Source organism: Zonotrichia albicollis, chromosome Z (genome assembly GCF_047830755.1).
Source record: "Zonotrichia albicollis isolate bZonAlb1 chromosome Z, bZonAlb1.hap1, whole genome shotgun sequence".
In the NCBI taxonomy this organism is placed as follows: domain Eukaryota; kingdom Metazoa; phylum Chordata; class Aves; order Passeriformes; family Passerellidae; genus Zonotrichia; species Zonotrichia albicollis.
The window spans coordinates 21652272-21671056 of record NC_133860.1 but is presented as its reverse complement, the minus strand read 5'-3'; the positions used below and the strand labels follow the sequence as shown (position 1 = coordinate 21671056).

The following is an 18785-nucleotide window of genomic DNA, read 5'->3' as shown; positions in this document are numbered from 1 at the left end:
ACGAATTTGAAGGCTCCCCTGTTCCATCACCGCCATATTCCCTGCTTGCCCAATAATCAGGGAACATCAGTTGTCCTTGAGTACTTGAGTATACATCATACTGCCACTCTTTCTATCAAAAATAACTTGTCTGATCCCCAAAACTACATGATACCATCTGCCTTTGTAAGCTGCCTTCCTCTCTTGGGCCTTTTCTAGCATTATGGCTGAATTGGAGGCTTGCAAACCCAATGCATATCCTAGCAAAATTAAGAACTATTATTTTTTAAAAATTGATTAATTTCAGGCAATATCTGCAAAATAACTGTTCTTTTTCCATCAGCCCATCTTTCTGTTTAGTTTGGAACAGTTTATAATAAGATAAGTTGCATTTATCTTCAGAAGAGGAGCTAATTTGGCTACATGTGCAGCCTGGAGCCTCAGGTGTATGAACTTAATATTTGTGGCAATATCCCAGAATCTGGGAGCTGATATATCCATCTCATTTCAGCTTTCTGTGCATTTTGATAGCTTTTGTCAATATCGTGCTCATGTTTTGTATTAAAAAACTCAGTGGAAAAGAGTTCCTCCAAATATTTGGGTTTAGGTTTGTTTTTTTTTTTTTAATTTTTAATTTTTGAAATCACTTCAGGTAATTTTTTCTAGTAAGTGCACAGTGTTTTATATCCCTGTCACTCACTCAATGTCTCTCCATTTTGCTGGGTAGCTCCAGCGAGAATGGAGCAAGAAATACTCTTAAAAACTACACAAGACCATAAAATCTGTGTTACTTTGATAACAGAACATATCTGGCAGTCTGTTGTCTGTGCAAGTGACATTCTCCTAGGTCACAGGTCATTGGCTTCTCCTGATGACCTCTGGTTTCTCAGTTCCTTTCTGAGAGTTCCTTTAGGTTTCAGTGTTTCAGTCTGTCTTTACTAGCTTGAGTATCTTCATGTTACTCTGCCCTGCAGGGAGGATTTTGAAGGGTTTGATTACTCCACCATTTGGTTGGTCATCCAGTTCTTCCTCTGTGGGATTTTTAACTTCTAGAAGCCAGGTAGTCACCAATTAAATTAGTTTGTCTTCTCTGCTTATATGTGATAGAAAAGCAAATATCAGTCTCTTCTGCCAGAAGGAGAGAAGTCAGGCCACAGTTATGGATATTGCCAGTTTTTCATGGAATTAAGAGGTTCTAACCTAAGATCTGGTGTTCAAATCTCAGTGTATTAGCTCATCTGTCTAACATGTCCCCTGAATGCCATAATCCTTCTGTATTTCTCACCTAGCAAATGGATTTTGCATAACAGATAACATTTGTCTGTCTTATTCACAAGATGAGATCCTATGGAAGTATTCCATAATTTTTTCATGTAGGCTATCAAGAAGTCTAAAACACTATTTTGAGGTTTTTTATTGACTTACTAGATAAGATTTTCAGTAGGAAAAAGCCTTTTCTCCCTAAACCAAACAATCTTCTCAAAGCATAAATAACTGTGATTTCTCTTCTGAACTCCTGTACAAAATATTCCTGCAGTTGATAACTGCAGAGTTGCCTCTTGTACCTCTGGTAAAGCTTTTACTAAAGAGTATTCTGCAGCTCTAAGAATAGGTACGTAAATACAAAAGGTGGGCTTTTTGCCCTGAAAGTCCCTTTCAGTTTTTTCTTTTATACAATACTTCTTGAAATCTTCCCTGTTATACATGCAGTTATATGCTCAGAGAATATTGGAGATTTACCTGTACTTGCTCTTCTCTAGTGTATTTTGTCTGTATGTATGTGAGCTTGATTTCTGCTCTTCCTCAAGCTGCATCTGTTCTTTGGTGTCATTGCTTCCACAAAGACCATGCTCTGTCCTTGTGGCCTTGCTGTATACAGAAATAAGACAGCCACCCTCTGAGAGCTTTCTGCCTAGATCCCTCTGAATAATGTGTTTTTCAAGCAGTTGGGATGTGTTTTTTGTGAGTGAAGTCTTTATTTAAAACTGTTTCCCTATTGAAGTAGTTGCATGTGTTGAGTTTTCATTTTTCACTTGTACACTCTCAATATTTAATTTATTTTTACCTTTGCAGCCATCCATTTATTTCAATCTGGGGATGAAACACACAGTTGGGATCAATTTATTTTTTTTAAAGTCACTGTTTGCCTAGCCAAGACTCTAAATACTGTGACTGCATGGAAAAATAATTTTCTTCATCTCTTTGGTTTGTTGTGAATATGCAAAATTTGTCCTAGTCTATGGGAGCCATGAGTAGTAAGCCACTGTCCTTTTTGATATTTCATAATGATTCCCAGCCCTACCCTGCATTCCAGAGAGCTCCTCTGACAACTCTGTCTGCCTCTGATGAAGAAAAAATCTTCCTCTTCTGTTTTCAAGTGATATGCAAACTGATCTACACAGCAGAGTAGGGGAGGCTTTCCTTGTTCAATGTGTACCACTGATGGAGGTATTCGAACCACCTGCCCCAAATTTTGAAAGTAAAGTATTTAATTGATGGTTAGCAGTTATAATTTTTCTAGCAAAGGAGCTCAATCCAGATGCAATATCAATACATTCATGTGCTTGTCTGTAGACTTGTATCGCTTAATCCTCATAAAATACTTGTGAGATGTGTAATGAGACTTAAACCTAATTTTAGCTGAAGAAAATAAAGGACTCTGAAGAGAAGTTACTGAGTTTCAGATTAGGAATAAATTTTAATCTCCAGTGTTTTAGATCTAGAAGGGTTTAAAAACCCCACTATTTTAATATTTATTAAATGCTTTAATTTATTGGCACTGCATTCATGAAAAACTTCCAAAATACTCACTCTGAGTTTCTGTTTTCTTTTTGTAGCCTTATATTTTTACAGACCCACCTACCATAAGAGTTGCTCACGGAACGATTTTCTCAGAAGTTGTTTGTTTTTTTCACCACGTGACACATACCATGCGGCTGTATAAAGTCCAGGGTAAGAGCTGTGAAATTCTATCTCTCTTGGCAGTTGTTTTACATCACAATGATCGTGGATCCTACCTGCCTTTTTAATGTTTAAATTCACCCCTGCACTAGTGCAGAGTTCATGAGACTGAGGTTGTATTGACTCCAATACACTTTGCTCTGTGCACTGTGATTTCTCTCTGAGTGTCACGCTAGACATTAAGCTGTTATACTTTAACTCAACTGATTTGTTAGAAATACCTCTCCAGACTTCACTGACTCATCTCAATGCTGTAACTAGCCACACATTTTGAAATACCTTGGAGAGAATTAAGAACATAGTTTCTTTCATAGTTTCACATTTACTGATGGAAGTACAATATGTATCAGTGACCTTAATAGAGAAGTCTGGTTTACTTCGTAACTTTAGGCATTAGTTATATATTACCTCCCTCTGTGTGTCCTTTTTCTGCTTCGGAGAGCTCATGACAGAATTATCTCTGTCTGTTGATAGGCACCAGCACCAAACATCAACTTTTTGGCTCTTAGGACATAACCAGTCATAGGTTAGTCTTAGGACATAACCAGGCTCTTAGGTCATGCCAGTTTTCCTTTGTTTCCTTCAGATTTCTTTTTAAGTTGCTTGTTTCTCTACTGTTCACTTACTGATTTCCAAAGAAATTCTAAGTAAACGGTAATTTTGGAAGCTCTCTACCCTTCCAAACTTGATAGAATTGGCCACTGAAAAATGTAAAAGAGGGAGGAAATCATGTATACAATTATTTTCATATGGAAACTCAAGTTAACATGCTTAAGTGTATCTTCCTATAATTAAGAAACATACATTCATTATTTATATTTACTGGAATTATTCTGAAATAAAGAGGCAGTGATTAATGTTTTCAGTTGAAGGAACTTACATGTTTTGTATTACCAACTTTACTGTAGGAGTGAAAATTGTCTTCATGTTTTTTAAAATCCTGTTTATCATATTTAATTATTTTTCCTAAACAGCTTCTAAAAGAAAAGTTATCAGTGCTTTGAAAGTCTTGCTTGCTCTTCTCCTCCTTTCTTTTAGGTTTCAAAAATAGTAATGACATTATCTATTTGATTTTTTTTTGGTTTTTGTTTTGTTTTAGTTCTAGTGTGTTTTGATCTAGAAATAAAATTGATTCAGATGCTTCATTTTTGAGACATGTGTACATTGAAGTGTGAAGTTGCTGGAATTTATACATATGCCAAAAGCTCATCAGAACTCAGTTCCCAGCTGATAAGTAATTCTGGCTCAAACATTAACTCCTTAGGTACACAAGCCAAGAGTTTGCATTCATTGTGAACATCCTAAGGAAACACAACTGATATTCAAGACTCTCTCTATATATATAGCTTATATACTTGTTTTATGTGACAAATAGTTAAAATCGTCTTATGATGAAAAAAGATACTTTGAGGTCAAGAGGTGCCAGGTTGCCAAGAATGTGGAAAAAAAATTATGTTCCTCTGTGATTTTAGTAAATTAAAATTCTCAGCAAGGGAAAAAACCTGAAAAGCCTTTTTTTTGTTTGTTTTTGATTTTTTTTGGTTTGGTTTTTTTTGTTAGGGAGAGGTTGCTATTTTAAAGTAGTTTTTTTCTGTAGTGCTCCTTTTTCTTTAATTTGCTACTAAATACCTGCTAGAAGTATTTCAGTTCACAGAAAATGAGTTGTCAGTGAAAATCACTTGCTTGCCAATTCCTAACAGTTAAATTTATCTTTCCTTGTGAGTGTACTGTCCACATTTTTCCTTTGGTTTTTCTGACAATTCATCACAATGTAATGTGTACATGGGTAAGTCCTGTACCATGCTTCTACTTTGACGAGAAAAAATTATGCAAAATATATTTTATATATTGTGTATTTGCTCTTTGGTGTGTTTTTATCTAAGTTTCTTTAAGTGTTCTTCAAAGGTTATAATTTTATAGGTTTGCATCATTTTTTTGCTGAGCTCTATTTCCTTGGCTTTGTAATTTATAGTTATTAGTTATATTTTTAAAGTTATTTATATAGCATTACTTCAATTAAAATAAGATATTTTGAAGTCTTACTGGATATGTACAGTAACAAAGCATGTGGGAAAAAATCACTATGTGTAAAAATGCATTTTGATTTCAGATCAGGATCTCATCTCCTGTTGTAACCTACCTCCTTACCATGACTGATTGTGTGGCTAATCCAGCTGTTGGATAGTACTCCCAACTCCTAAATCTTCAGCAATTTTGGAGAAAATAGCTTTTACAACTTCTGGCTTTAAAATTCTGTTGATTTTGGGCAGAAAATACCCTGGGTTGACAACTCTGTTCAGTAATTGACCACTGAGTGATTTTTAAGTTCTGCTGCCATTGGCATCTGTTTTTGATATTAGCATGATTTGGTTAATCTTTTTATCAGAAACTTGTCATAGTTTATTCTCTTCATAGTGGTATTTTTATATACTCTCAAATTATGCAGTACAAAAATGATGACAGTCTAAACTAGATTACTGTATTCTTCTTCAAGGTACTCGTGCTTTTAAATATTTGGGAAAAATACATGAAATATTGGGAAAATCTGTTATTGGGAGTATCAAAAGTGGAGCATAAAAATCCACATTTTCCAGACTAGGTTTGGGAAAATAGAACTAATTAGCGGAACCAAGTGTTTTTCATTTAGCACTGAAGTTTAATAGCCATTGGTAAATGTTAACATTTTAACAGTTGCTGTACTTCTGCAGGTGGCATTTAGATTTTAAAATAGATGTGGAAACAAATACATATCTCTGTTCTGCTTGGTGCAATTCTTTTTGCAATCATTAGTCCCATTAGACTACAGAAAGGGTAAAGTGGTGGTGCTGAATGATGGTGTAATTCCACTCCAGACTGTGATTTGAACTGTTTGAAAAGGTCAGGTTATTATTAAAGGTATTTAATTTTCAGTACAAGGCACTGTAGGAAAAAAAAAAATCTCACTGAAAAACTTCTCTGACTTGTCAGACACCTAATCCGTCTTTTAATAAATATGAAACTTTTCCCTGTCAACAAAATTTTGTGTCCTGCTTGTGGTTGTATCAGTTCAAATTTCTTAATACACTGTCCTTAAGGAAGATTCTCATTTGATTAAAGGAGCTGCTCAAAGTTTCCTGCTCAGTTGAACAGTTCTATCAAGAATCTAGTGACTTCATTCTTGTCTGGGAATGGGGATAGCTGCTTAAGAGTGCAGGGGAGAAGTGGCTGACCAGGTGTTGCTCTAGCATTTTATTTAAAGACAGCTGTTCTTAACAGCTGCCTGCTGTTCCCTACTGGTTTGCCGGCACCCACAGTGGTTCTTACCGTGTATTGCTCCTATTCCCCTTCAGTGCTCTCTTTCAGACTGGCTGTTCAATTTGTACCAAATTAGAAATATTGCTCTGTCATCTGTTGCCTAACTGTATCTGGTTAGGTATAAGAGATCGCTGTGTCCTGGGAGCACAGTCATTCCTATACATGTGCAATCACTTTTAGAGATTTTAAATGCATCCTTTTCATTTAGGTTTGGAAGGTCAGTCTCTTGAAGTTTCCAATATTGTGGACATAAGAGGAGAATATAATCGTGAACTTGCAATGAGAATTTCATCCGACATAAACAGTCAAAATAGATTCTATACTGATCTTAATGGATATCAGGTAATTACCATCTTTTAATTGTAAAAGCTTAGGGTGTCAGGTTTTGACTGTCTAAATGTAAAGGGCTTATATTAAACAAACTCTCATGTTAAAGTACACTAATCATTTAAAAGGAGAAATGTTTTTTAAAAATGTACCTGTTATAAAATTTGATGTAGACCAGACTAAGAGGTAACTGTGTGCTAAGGAGTGCACTCCTTAACAGTGTTTAAGTAGTTTGTTGACTATTCCTTCAAGTTCTTTTTAAGAGAAGAGTTATATACAAGAAGTTATGACAAGTCACCATGTAGTTAGTTGCTTGTATATATGCATGACTTCTTTTCCTCTGCTTTGTTTATTTAGTTAAAACCCATTGGATAAAACAGTGTATAAGGACCACACCTAGTGAACAGCTGCTTACTGCTGTGTTGGAAATAAATGATGTATTTTTTGAGATGTATAATGCTTTTTCTATTGGTAATACATCTGAGGAAAAGGCTATTGTCTTAACATGAACTGTGCAGCACACAGAAAAGAGAGAAAAATTGGTTTTCCTTACCTTCCTTTCATGCTAAAAACAGTTTTGCAAATACAGGGAGACTATGACTCCTGAATAAAAGACTACTGGATTTCCAGTTACTGTACTACTGCATTTTGCTGGAGACAGTGAATATTTAAACATTAAAATAATTTTAATACTACTACTCATTTGTCATGTACCATTCAAGAATTTCAACAGCACTTTAATAAGTGCTCATTATAAACCAACAATTCCTTTTCTGCTACCTTAAATCTATTCACTGCTTGCTCTCTAGAGGAAATTTTTTTTCTCTCATTTTATAACTGTGATTATGCCTTTTTATAGGTTCCCTTTTTGTAGGTTCCCTTAATGAATCTTTCACATTTTTTCTTAATATTGTTTGATCTAAAAGTACACTGAAGCTACCATTTCCAAGGTGGTAATTTTAGCCACAAATTTCGAAAAGGCTAAATAATACAGTTGAGTGAATGCTTTTGTGACAGCTGTTCTTCCAAAGCACATGGGATAAATGTCTGAAAATGTCTTTGAAATTTAATAGCATACAAAGAATGCATGTTTTTGAAGTTTGTGTTCATATTGCAGATCCAGCCTAGACAGACGATGAGCAAGTTGCCTATTCAAGCAAATATCTATCCTATGACTACCATGGCTTACATCCAAGATGTTGGTGTTCGTTTGACACTTCATTCAGCTCAGTCTCTAGGTGTTGCAAGCTTGAAAAATGGTAAATATAAGATGAAAGATATGACAAAGGTCTCTCCTTCATGATATTCTAAAATAGTTAATTTGGGGATTACTATACTTACCTCCAAGCATTTGAAGAGAGGAAATAAGTTTCTCCAACTCTCACAAGTGTTAGAGTATATCCATTACAGAGGAGGAAGAGGTTGGTCCCACATGAGATCCTGTCACCTTCAATGAGAGATCTCTCTCAAACTAGAGGCAGAGGAAAAAGATTGCAAAAAAGACAGAAGGAGCAATAAATTGTCAGAACCAGCTATTTTTCACCCAAGAATTCTGGTGGAATGAAATAACAGAACTAAAGAGTTTATTCTTTTTCATACTGCCCTGGTAGGAGAGGACTTAAAAAGGATGCTGATCATGTTTTTTGTTCTGTTTGTTTGCTTTAGTGTAGACAGCACTAGTCTTAAGGTATATACAGCACAGCCCAACTTCCCTGTCAAGAAAAAACAACAGCAGCTTTTTTGAAGATTAGTGTTAGTGAAATAAAGGATAAATATGACCCTGGGTAAGAGTGAACATACTTCTGAAGCAAAATGATACCTCACAAATTTAATGGAGTATTTTGACAGAGGTGATGAATATGTTGACAAGAAAAATCAATTCATATTAAGAATTCCAAGAGACACAGTCTTGCTCCTTGGAGCAGAACAGGGTATGATGAATGGCGTGGAGGACTGGAAACAGAGGTCAGTTATTCATTCTATCAGAATGGGGGAGGTATTCAAATAAAGCTAGAGGTAGTGGGCAAAATAAGGTACATAGTTTATAACTTAATATGCATAATTTCTTGCTGTAATATATGTTGTCAATTTAAATTTATATGGTTTTGGACAATAATGGAATGAATACTCAGAAAAGAAAGAGTCCATCAGAAACTGCACCAAAACCTACTTCACAGTTTCTTTTAAGAAAAATGTCATAAATGCTCTGTTCTTCCGAAAGATGAATAACATGCTGGATTGGTGGCAGCATTAGCAGACCTAATTCACTTTAGGGCAAGAAATTAACACTGACCTAAACCACGGTGGAAAATACCAGCCTTCTTTTCCAAGTCTACCAGATACAAGACCCAAACTGCATTTTTTCATGCCTCCCCTTGCTGGAAACCCACTCCTATTGGCCTGATTCTGTGAATGATCCTGACACCTCTGATGTTGTTAAGCACTCATTAAATGGGTATTGGAGACTTAATTAGTCTGCAGAGGCTCTGTTACCTGATAACAGTATCTGTATTTGTTTAACGATCTTAGTCTCTGCATCACAAGATAATGCACCATCTAAATCCACAGACACTCCCACTCTGCCATTAAATTGGGGAAGTTAAGGCTAGCACTGTTCCACATTTTTCAGTGAAGCATCAGGGAGAAACTGTCCTTCTGTGAGCCCTTGTTTCAAATCTGTCAGAGGACATTATAGGCTTTTCACCTACTCCAGTTAAATAAAAGAGCAACAGATGTATTCCATACCTGACATGACACTGATTTCTTGACTGTTTCACTCTTTGACAAATTGTATTATGTAATTTAAGATACACCAACATGAAATATTTACTCTGTGCCCACTAAGAAAAAACGGAGATTTAATTAATCTGATTTGTTATCATTAAGTAATATTTCATTAAGTTACTAAATTGGCTACTTTGTCTTGAACGCATGTTGGATTCCTCAAATAAGAACAGAAATGAAGCTGAAGTTTCAGAGGTTGCAGAGTATCATATGCTTCATGACATTTTTTCTGAAGGTCTTTCAGGAGCTCAGAGGGCTCATGGAAGAAAATTCAAAAATCTTACAGTTTAGGCAAGCAAACCTCAGTGGCTGTGTGCCTGTGTGTCTCAAGGCATAAACCACCATCTGAAAGTTACATGCGCAGTACTTTAGTTCAAAATAGCAGGCTCTTTCTTACTCGTTGTCAGCTGATTTCTGTCCTGGATAGATGAAATCTGCTTGTACTTGAGGGAAGGGAGGAACAAGTATTTGAGAAAATCAGGTAAGTGTTTGTAGAACACTAAAGTATAACAAAGACTTCCTTAGTAAGCAGCCTTTTCTAGAAGCTTAAATTGTGAAGTTCTTATTCAGAATACAAGCACTTCAGTCTTCCAGTTTTATTCAGAAAATATGTATACTTGTTTGAAGATTCAGTGTGCAAAAAACATAAAAGCCTTAATTACATGCCCCAGTCTGGTTATATATTCTTGATATAGAGACTTGAAAAATGGTGAACTTCATTGTCCAGGTTATATATAATTTAACATCATGCTTAAAGAGCTATTTTGAGTAGCTGTACTGCAGTTCAGTATAAACTCAGAATTTCATGGTCAGTGCTTATCCAGTGCAAAGTTCTTTCCTATTCCCACAAGTGAATTTTTCTATACAAGAAGTGATTGTGAGTATTTATATACTCCTGTTGATACCTTTTTTCCTTCTGGTTCAAATGTGAAACAGAAGAATGGAGTACAAGGTGAAGATAGTTCCTCTCTAGAAGGTCTCTCCTACTTGGGAATGATTCTTATGTTGGATGTTTGATTGCCGAGTATCCTTGTTGCAAATAGTAGTTAGTAGTGATGATTTTTCATATTAAACTTTTACATAAACTCTGAAAGTAAAAACTGCTGGACATTCTGTAGAAAATCTTGTAACAATTTTTTGAAGGTTATAAACAGCCACAGTCTAGTGGTATTAACTGTTTTTATAATCGGCTGTAATGATATTGATAAACCCTCGCTCTTCCAAGCTCAAGAGAAATATTATAATTTTTTTTAAAATAAGTTAAATTTTATGGCAGGTTATTTATGTTTAATAGAACCCTTACCTGTTCTTGATACTAGTGTAATGCTCATGTTGCTGTTTCAGGTCAGCTGGAAGTGATCATGGATCGTCGGCTTATGCAGGATGACAACCGTGGCCTTGGACAAGGTGTTCAAGATAACAAGATTACAGCTAATGTCTTCCGACTGCTTTTGGAAAGAAGACATGGAACAGATGTGGTAGGATTCGCTGTCTGGAATTTTTATGCCAAATAAGATGTAAATATTAATTTCTGTTGTGGCAGTGAAGAACTCAGTAAAGAAATTAGTCCATGAGCTGTAGAACTAAGGAAGTGTCGCTTCCAAGGGAGTTTTGTCATCTTACTTTCATATTCTGATAGTAAAGACTTCATCTCTCACTATTCCTGCAGTGCTTAGGTCCACACTCATGCTTCAACATATGAGTGGGGGGTGCCATTGTGGAAGTCTCTTTTTTCTTTTTGAATTGCTTTTTTACTGAACAACGTTTAAAAGGCTGCTAATCAGTGTGGGTTCTGCTTCTTAACAATGTTAACTGAGTCTAAACACAAGTGGACAAATAATTTCAGTTGAAGGGGTAGAAAGAGAAAACCTCTTATAAATATAATTTTCTTAGAGAATAAGATTCAAGTGGAAATATTTAGATGCCAGACATAAATACTTTTTGATTTCATTATGTTTCTTGGGAAGGCAAGACCATTTCGTTGTGTTGTTTTATTTGCACATATCTTACTTTGCCTTTTTGTATCCTAGTCTTTTGAATAACCTCAATTTTCTTTCTGCTCTTTATATTTTCTCTTTTTTTTCTAAAATCAATTTTGAGAAGGACAAAATCAGAAGTACATCTTCATACTGAGGAAGAATCATGATGACAGCACTGAGTGCATTTTAAAACCACTGCATAGCTAAAGATGAGAGGTTGTATACCAAGCTCCTAATGAATATGCAGATAAATTGGAATTAATTCTGGTTTATAATGGCTATCATTAACCACTGTGAGAGGATGATAATATCAAGCTTAAAGCTAATTTTCACCATTTAATGATTGACAGTGGAGTTCTTTTCAGGTTGTACATGTCATTATGATTTTCTAGTTCCTCATCATGTATAACGCAGGCTGCATATTAACTGCATTTATCAGTATGATGTGCAGCTACCCAAGCTAACCTGAGGTCAGCAGCAGCCTGACTGTGACAGCAAGAAGCATTGCACAGGTTACTCCATCCTTGCAAGAGGAAACCTGCAGAGGGATCTATATTGCCACCCAAAAATTCCTTAGTACCTAGGGTAATTTGTGTTGTGTTAAATTACAATGTAAGTAAGAATTATTGGACATGCAAATCTATGTTTACATTAGAAAATAATTTGAAACAACAGGAGCAGATCAAATCAGTTAGTGCCATAGTGCTTGTAGTAACACTGTGTGCAGTCTTGGTGCTTTCTGCAGAACCATAAAACAACTCGGTAAAAGGTGCCTCTGGAACACTTCCAGTCCAGTCCCTGCTCAATGCAGTTTTTTTTTCTGTCACAACAGACGTAAAAGTTTAGTCATCCATTCTGACCATGATCAAGATGTGATGGGCTAGGGAATGTTTGGTGCCATACCTCCAGGGGAGCTCCTTGTTTACTTCCTTCTAAAAGGAAACTGGTCCGTGCACACTGAGATTGCTCTGCTAAGGAACACAGTTCCCCCTTGAGTGGGGCTGGCCACAAGTTCAATTTCAGAACAGCTGCTGCTTCAAGACAAAAGACTCCATTGGAAAACATTTTAAAGTTACCTCAGATAGAGTAAAGGCAGCCTAAACAACGCTGGGATTTTCTAGTTAGTGCAGTATTTGCATGTGTCTTTGCATATGTTTGCCAACTTTTATGTGATGCAAGTCAGGTATCATCTCAGTAGAATAACAGTGTAATTCCCTTTCTTTGTTAAAATCATCTGTCCTAGAGATTTGAAAGTTTCTGTACAAGTTACTGAGAATCTTACAAAGGAGAAGGGACAGTTACCTACTACCATCAAAAATTTCGGAGCTGTTTTGGAAACCTGTCTTCCAGCATTTTTCTTTCCCTATAACTCTTCATGCTGAGCTTATAATGGTTTTAAATGGCTGTAGTGGACTTAAAGGGCAATTTGTTCTTGTACACCCTGTGAAGGGACTTCACAGAAAATGGAATTGGAGCTGGGGGGGAGTAGGCACAGTCCAAGAGGTGCTGATCCAATGTACAAGCCCCATGAGCCAAGCAAGATGTTTTAAGGAAACATTTTCTTTCTGTTGCTGCACCTGGAATTCCCCTTTTGTATATTTAGAATGTTCTAAAATTTTGTTTTTCCAAATGCATCTGAACATTCGTAACATTTTCTGGTTCATGTTACTATTTCAGTGTTAAAGTAAAAATAATTCTCTTTCTGTTTCTTAGATGTGCATACTTTTTTTTATCCCAGTTATTCAGAAGATAGTTGTCTTAATAGCTTAAAAATAACCATGTCAGAAAAAATTATGGTGAAATTATATGGAGTTTATATATGTAATCATCTACAGTGTGACTCATACACTGACCCTGATTTTGTTGTCAAGCCCTATTTTATTATTTACTTCAGGAGCCACTGGAGGAGAAAGTTTTGACCATTTGACATCTTTGGCATTGCAAGCTTTTCCTAAAGTATGTTCCAAAACATTTCATTCTATCTTTTCTCAAAAACGATTCTGAAGAACAGGATGCTTGCTGCTCTTTGTGAAACTTCCCTATAAAAAGAGAGTATGTGAGGTGTCACATATGCAGTTTAGAAAGAATTAAAATAGTTTTTCATCACTGGTGAAATTACTCTGGAGAGTTTTTGTTATCACAGTATCTACCAAAAATTTCTTTTCATTTATATCTCTAAAATACTTCTTCCCTTCCCCAGCCCCAGCCTGATCAGTGAATTTTAATGGCAGGGTCAAATGAAAGGAATGTCCTGAAGTGTAAGACTCATATGTGCAATGAGTGGATAAAGTGAAATTCTTAATGACTCTTAATAAACGTTGGTACACTCAGTCTGTATTCTAGTAGGTTCTTAATCCTAACACTGCCTGGGTTTTGGCTCTTGAATTCTAGCTCATCTAATCAGTCATAAATACTCATTCCGATTTTGTCTCTGTAAAAGACTTCAGGTTGATGTGTTTTGCTGAAGCTTTTTGGTGTTTGTGGGGAAGGAAGAGACTTTGCGGGAGGGGATTTGTGTTTATATTTTCTGTTTAGTTGTTGGTGGGTTTTTTTTCCCTGAGATGGATACTAAAGGTTTATTTACAATCACAGTATTGTTTGTTAAGTGAGCTGTGTTTGTAGTAAGAGCTGGGCAAATCTCATTTTATTTTATGTTATACTCATTTATTGACAGCTATGTTCCTCAGGCTTTAGATGTTTTTACTGTATTTTTGATATAATTTCTATGTACATCTTTTTATTCTACTAGATGTAAATGATGATTCTTATATGCCCATTTTCTCCTTGCAAACATTTTTCAGCTTGAATATCTCTTTGAATAGTCTTCTAAGACTGTCTTCTCTTTCTTGAGATTTTTAATGAAGAACTGAATTCATGTCATTTTTGAATTGAAGGGATTAATATTTAGCTGAGAATGAAACTGAATACAGTTTATTAATACTTGTCAAAACAGTAAATGTTTCTGTCTTTTTGAAAATACAGACTACTTAATATTTATTGTAAGTTTTAGAAAAATAATCATTAATGCCCTTTTCTGAATCCCAGCATGTCATATCAGTATAGAAGTGAAATAAATAGTAATATATTATTTCATCAAAGACATAGTTGGAGAAAAGATGCCATGCCAGGCAAACACTTCCTTCTAAAGACTCCTATTTCATAACTTGTCTTGACTAAGTTAATTTGTATGACTGGGTTTATGGACCAGCCTTGAGCAGAGTGCAGAGGATTCAGTGGCTCAAATGGCTCTGACTTTTGTGTGAGGTTGTTTAGAGGAACAATAATACAGTTAATAAAATCACAAATATGTTGGAGATAATCAAACTCCCTTTCTTCCACCACATACAACTACTCTTTTTTTCTTACTAAATCTCTATAAGTGCCCACTTTTTCTGAAAATTTATGGTTGGTGATACAGCCATTTTTGTCTGATTATTGTGTTGATTTTGCTCCTTATTGATGTGCTTATTTATAATGCATGTGCATGTTTTTTGCTGTAGCAAAAACCATATATTATACTGTGCATTGCTATGCTACATGTAACTATACCTTAAAAACTTATAATTAACTCATAATTAACTTGATGTTTTAAAAAGCGGGAATTTGACATTGGCTTAATTATTACAATTTAGATGCTTTTTCAAGCCCATGTGTGACAAGTTCAGATACTCTAATACAATTTTTAATTGTAAGTGCCACAGTGAAGTCATCAAATATGTATAAAATTGTGAGGGTTTAGGGGGTTTATGGAAGGAAAAAAAAAGACATTTTTCTCTTGTTTTCACACAAAATACAATGGATCTTCTTTAGAGACTTACCACATATATTTACTAAGGGGTGAACGCTAATTTTATATTTCATTTGAAGAGATATTTAGGTATATGTTACTTTCCAATTTTGCTTTAAACATTACTTTTAATTAATTATTGCTCCTACCACTGTATAGTTCATAGTGTATTTCTTATGGAGGAACTTTGTGTTTGCAAGTCTAGAGTAATGTTTCCATCTCTTATTTATCTACAAATACCATCTGTTTGCAGACAAGCATTGTCATTGTTATGTCAGGGCACCTTACATCTTAATTTCCTTCAAATTTTTTTTTCATGATACAATGACAAAGATATGTTGCAGAAAGCTATTAAATAAAGACTGCTTTGTCTGCAAGCTCCATCCCTATGTTCCTGTTATGAAACATTCTCATCCTGTAACAGGGCAGCTGCCACTTGACTCTTGGGTTGAGAAAATAGTACAGAGGACTGCCTTTCTCTGGGTTCTGGACATAGAGCTATGTCTCTTTTGTGTTCTTTTTCATGTAATTATGTACATCTCAACAGTGAATTATTTTCCTTGGTTTGATTTTACCTGTCCTCATTTGCGTGTACCTGTCTGCTGGCTCTGGTTAGAAAGAAATTTACCTCAGTATTATGCATAGTATAAAACCTTGGTCTCTCCACTTGCAGCTTATACAATTCATCAAAGGATAAGGGTAGGCCTCTTTATTGTCTTTTGTGAGCTTATCTGAGCTAGTGCAGTTTGAGGTCTGAAATTTAAACCTCCCTGTATCACCACTTCTAGGAAGGGTTAATTCCTGCTGCAAGATCTGACTGCAGGGCAGAATCCTTCCTAAAGTAGGGAGAAAGCGTACAAGTCTTCCTCTTGTATTCTCAAATGAAATTACTCTCTGGGAATAACCTCCTTGTACGTGCAAATTTCCGCCAGTAGCAAATTTCCTCCACTTTGCATGAGGAGCAGTGTTCCAGTGCCTGGAAATTAGCAGGTATCACTGTGGCCTTTCTGTCCTTAACATCAGTTGTTTAGCTACTTCCTCAATCAAACTGAACTCCAGAAAATTTCTGATTGCTATTTTCTACCATCACTGGGAATGGGATAAGATCCTGCCAATCTTCTGGGAAAATCTAGCACCAGGTCCCTTCCACAAGCCTTGGATGGGGGATTTATTTAGGCATTAAGCTGCTCCTCCTGTGTCATTATTAAATGATAAACTCTAAGAAGAATTAGAATAGAAGAAATAAAACTGGCAGGAAAGGATATAACTGAAGTATAAAATACTTTTATTGCTAAAGAAGCATCACATGCTGTCTATCTGCTTTTCTGATCACTTTCATCCAGCTATATTGATGGCTGTGTATTTATCAGCCTTAATTGTGGTGATGTGCTTATGATCATGGTGACTGGATACTTTCTTTACCATCTGCATTCCTCCATAGACCAGCGAGCAGATGTTCTGCAAATGATCTCTTTATAGAACGTGATTTCTGTTATGGCACCTGATTGAACATCAACTATGCTAAATGTAGTCACGTAAGAACAGTGATGGAGCACTAGCTGCTCCTGAGACCATGAAAGGGAGAAAATTAGATTGCTCCTGGTGTGAAACCCAACAAGATGGATCAACAGAAATTGCCTTGGACGATCTGTGTGAGCCATTAGCCATCTTCAGGTAAGACTAGGAAACAAACAGAGGAAGTGGTGTGTGTGACAGCTATTGGAGAGAGATACACTATTGGACTGAGTGACCAGTACAACTGGCAAGACCTGTATTTTCTGTGTGTGCTTGTAAACACCAAACTGCAAGCTAACAGGTCACAGGCCAGCTCCTGGAAGAAGATGAAGTCTGACCTAGTAAATCTTTAGGAAGCCTAAGGTCTAGACCTCGGTATCAGAGGGGCTTAAAGTCCACACTGAGGTCTCAGTGGTTGTTGAGTGTTCTTGTGAATCAAGAATGTCAAGGTCTTGAACTTCAGACCTGGTCAGTTGGAGGGCACAATCACGTTTGGATTGTTGTTCTCCTTCTGTTTCCCAAGTGCTCTGCTCATGTAGATTCTGGCAAAAAAGTGCTGTCTCTACTCACATGTAGGCATGGCCATGTATTTCCGTATCTGCCTAACAGGAATAAAGCTCTTCCTTACTCCTTCATGGTCTTGGAGGAGCAGAGCCATGGCAGGCTCCTATCTTATCAGCCTGGAATGAGAGGAATCACCTCTTGTTGGACATGATCAAATTTGGTTCTTGCAGACTGTGAAAAATTCCTCCTATGGATGCAGATTTCCCTGGATTTCGTTAGCTTCAACAATCCCAGGTTTCTCATCTGCAGTTTTAGTGTCAACTAAGGATTGGTACAGAAAATATGTGGTGATTTTAGAGTCGCTGAGCCAACACCCAGTCTTGTGGATATTTTATGGTGACTCAGAGTTTTCATTTCTTCTATAATCAGCCTCCAGGAGCCCCTTTCAGCTAGTGCAGCAGACATGCATTTCCAATGCATTCTCATTTGCAATGACCAGGTGAACTGATAGAAAATTTTCCATTCCCTGTGATAAAGAGATTAAATTAGATTTACTCTGCTCTCATGAGTCGTCTTTTGCTGGTCACTTTAATAGCTATCAAAAGACCCTAAGCACTCCAGACCTTAGTTCTCAGTTAAAGGACTTGAAATCTATTGCAAAAAGAAAAATATGCTTTGATGTGCAAAAATGTAACATAATTGTTGGGTTTTTAAGTGTAGACAAAAATATGTATGCAAACAATCTAAATCCTTATATATATCTGTATTTTTGCCCCCAGCATTTCAGGAAAGCCAAATTCTCTGGTATGGCAGAAAATAATCTGGCATCAGTATCCTTGTTTATAGTCTTTTTAAGATTCCTGGAATTTGCCTGTTCAGTACTCATATTTATGACTGTTATTTCTGGTTGCAACTTACCCACACTTTCCTAAAAGTCTAACGGGTCTAAGCCTGGATTTTTAGCTTCACAGATTACGTGAGGATTGTTCTGCTGAAGATTTTTGTGCGGCTTTGAGTCTTAGGTATTCTGAATCCCATAGTACAGAGAAGATCTTCCTATCAACCTTCTTTGATTCCCATACAAAATTTCCTCTGCAATCACCAGCCATTTTCAAAGATGCTTGAAGTCTTGGTTGCTGTTTTCTTCGACAGATTTTTACCTTAACTTGCGCTCTTGGACACTGAAAAGGAATTATTTAGCTCAGAAGAATCAACCCAACTTATGCTGATCATTAATTGCTGTTTGTTTTATTAGAGGTGTAAGACCCACTATCTTTCTTCTTTCCTTCTGAAAATCACTAGGAGTTGTTACAGGCATGCAAAAATCTAGCTTCAGATTTTTCCTCTGAGGTATCCACCTCAGAGGAAAGGAATGAATCATCTGTATCTGGAAGACTTTCAGAACTTGTCAGACTTTGATTATTCTTTCTGTATTTCAGTGTGCAGCTTTGAATGAATTTAAAGCAAGAACATCTGATTTTCACATGGTGAGATAACAGCCAGGCAGTCTTGCATGCAAAGCCTGTAACTTAAGTTGAAGCCATTTACTATTTGATGTCAACTTAATGAACTAGATTAGTGTCAGTTTGGAACAAAACCTGAATCTCTCTTCTAAGTTGTGAGCCTTAGGGCAATGTGTGTATAGAGCACTGTGC

General features: G+C 36.2%; 1 protein-coding gene across 1 annotated transcript in view; it reads left to right on the top strand.

Moving 5' to 3' along the window:
* Window positions 1–18785, top strand: part of MAN2A1 (mannosidase alpha class 2A member 1) — a 107729-nt gene that overhangs the window by 76139 nt on the left and 12805 nt on the right. Inside the window, exons 16-19 of the mRNA XM_074533687.1 lie at window positions 2817–2931; window positions 6443–6576; window positions 7679–7820; window positions 10690–10823. Coding sequence (XP_074389788.1) covers window positions 2817–2931; window positions 6443–6576; window positions 7679–7820; window positions 10690–10823 — 525 coding nt within the window. The remainder of the gene's footprint in view (window positions 1–2816; window positions 2932–6442; window positions 6577–7678; window positions 7821–10689; window positions 10824–18785) is intronic.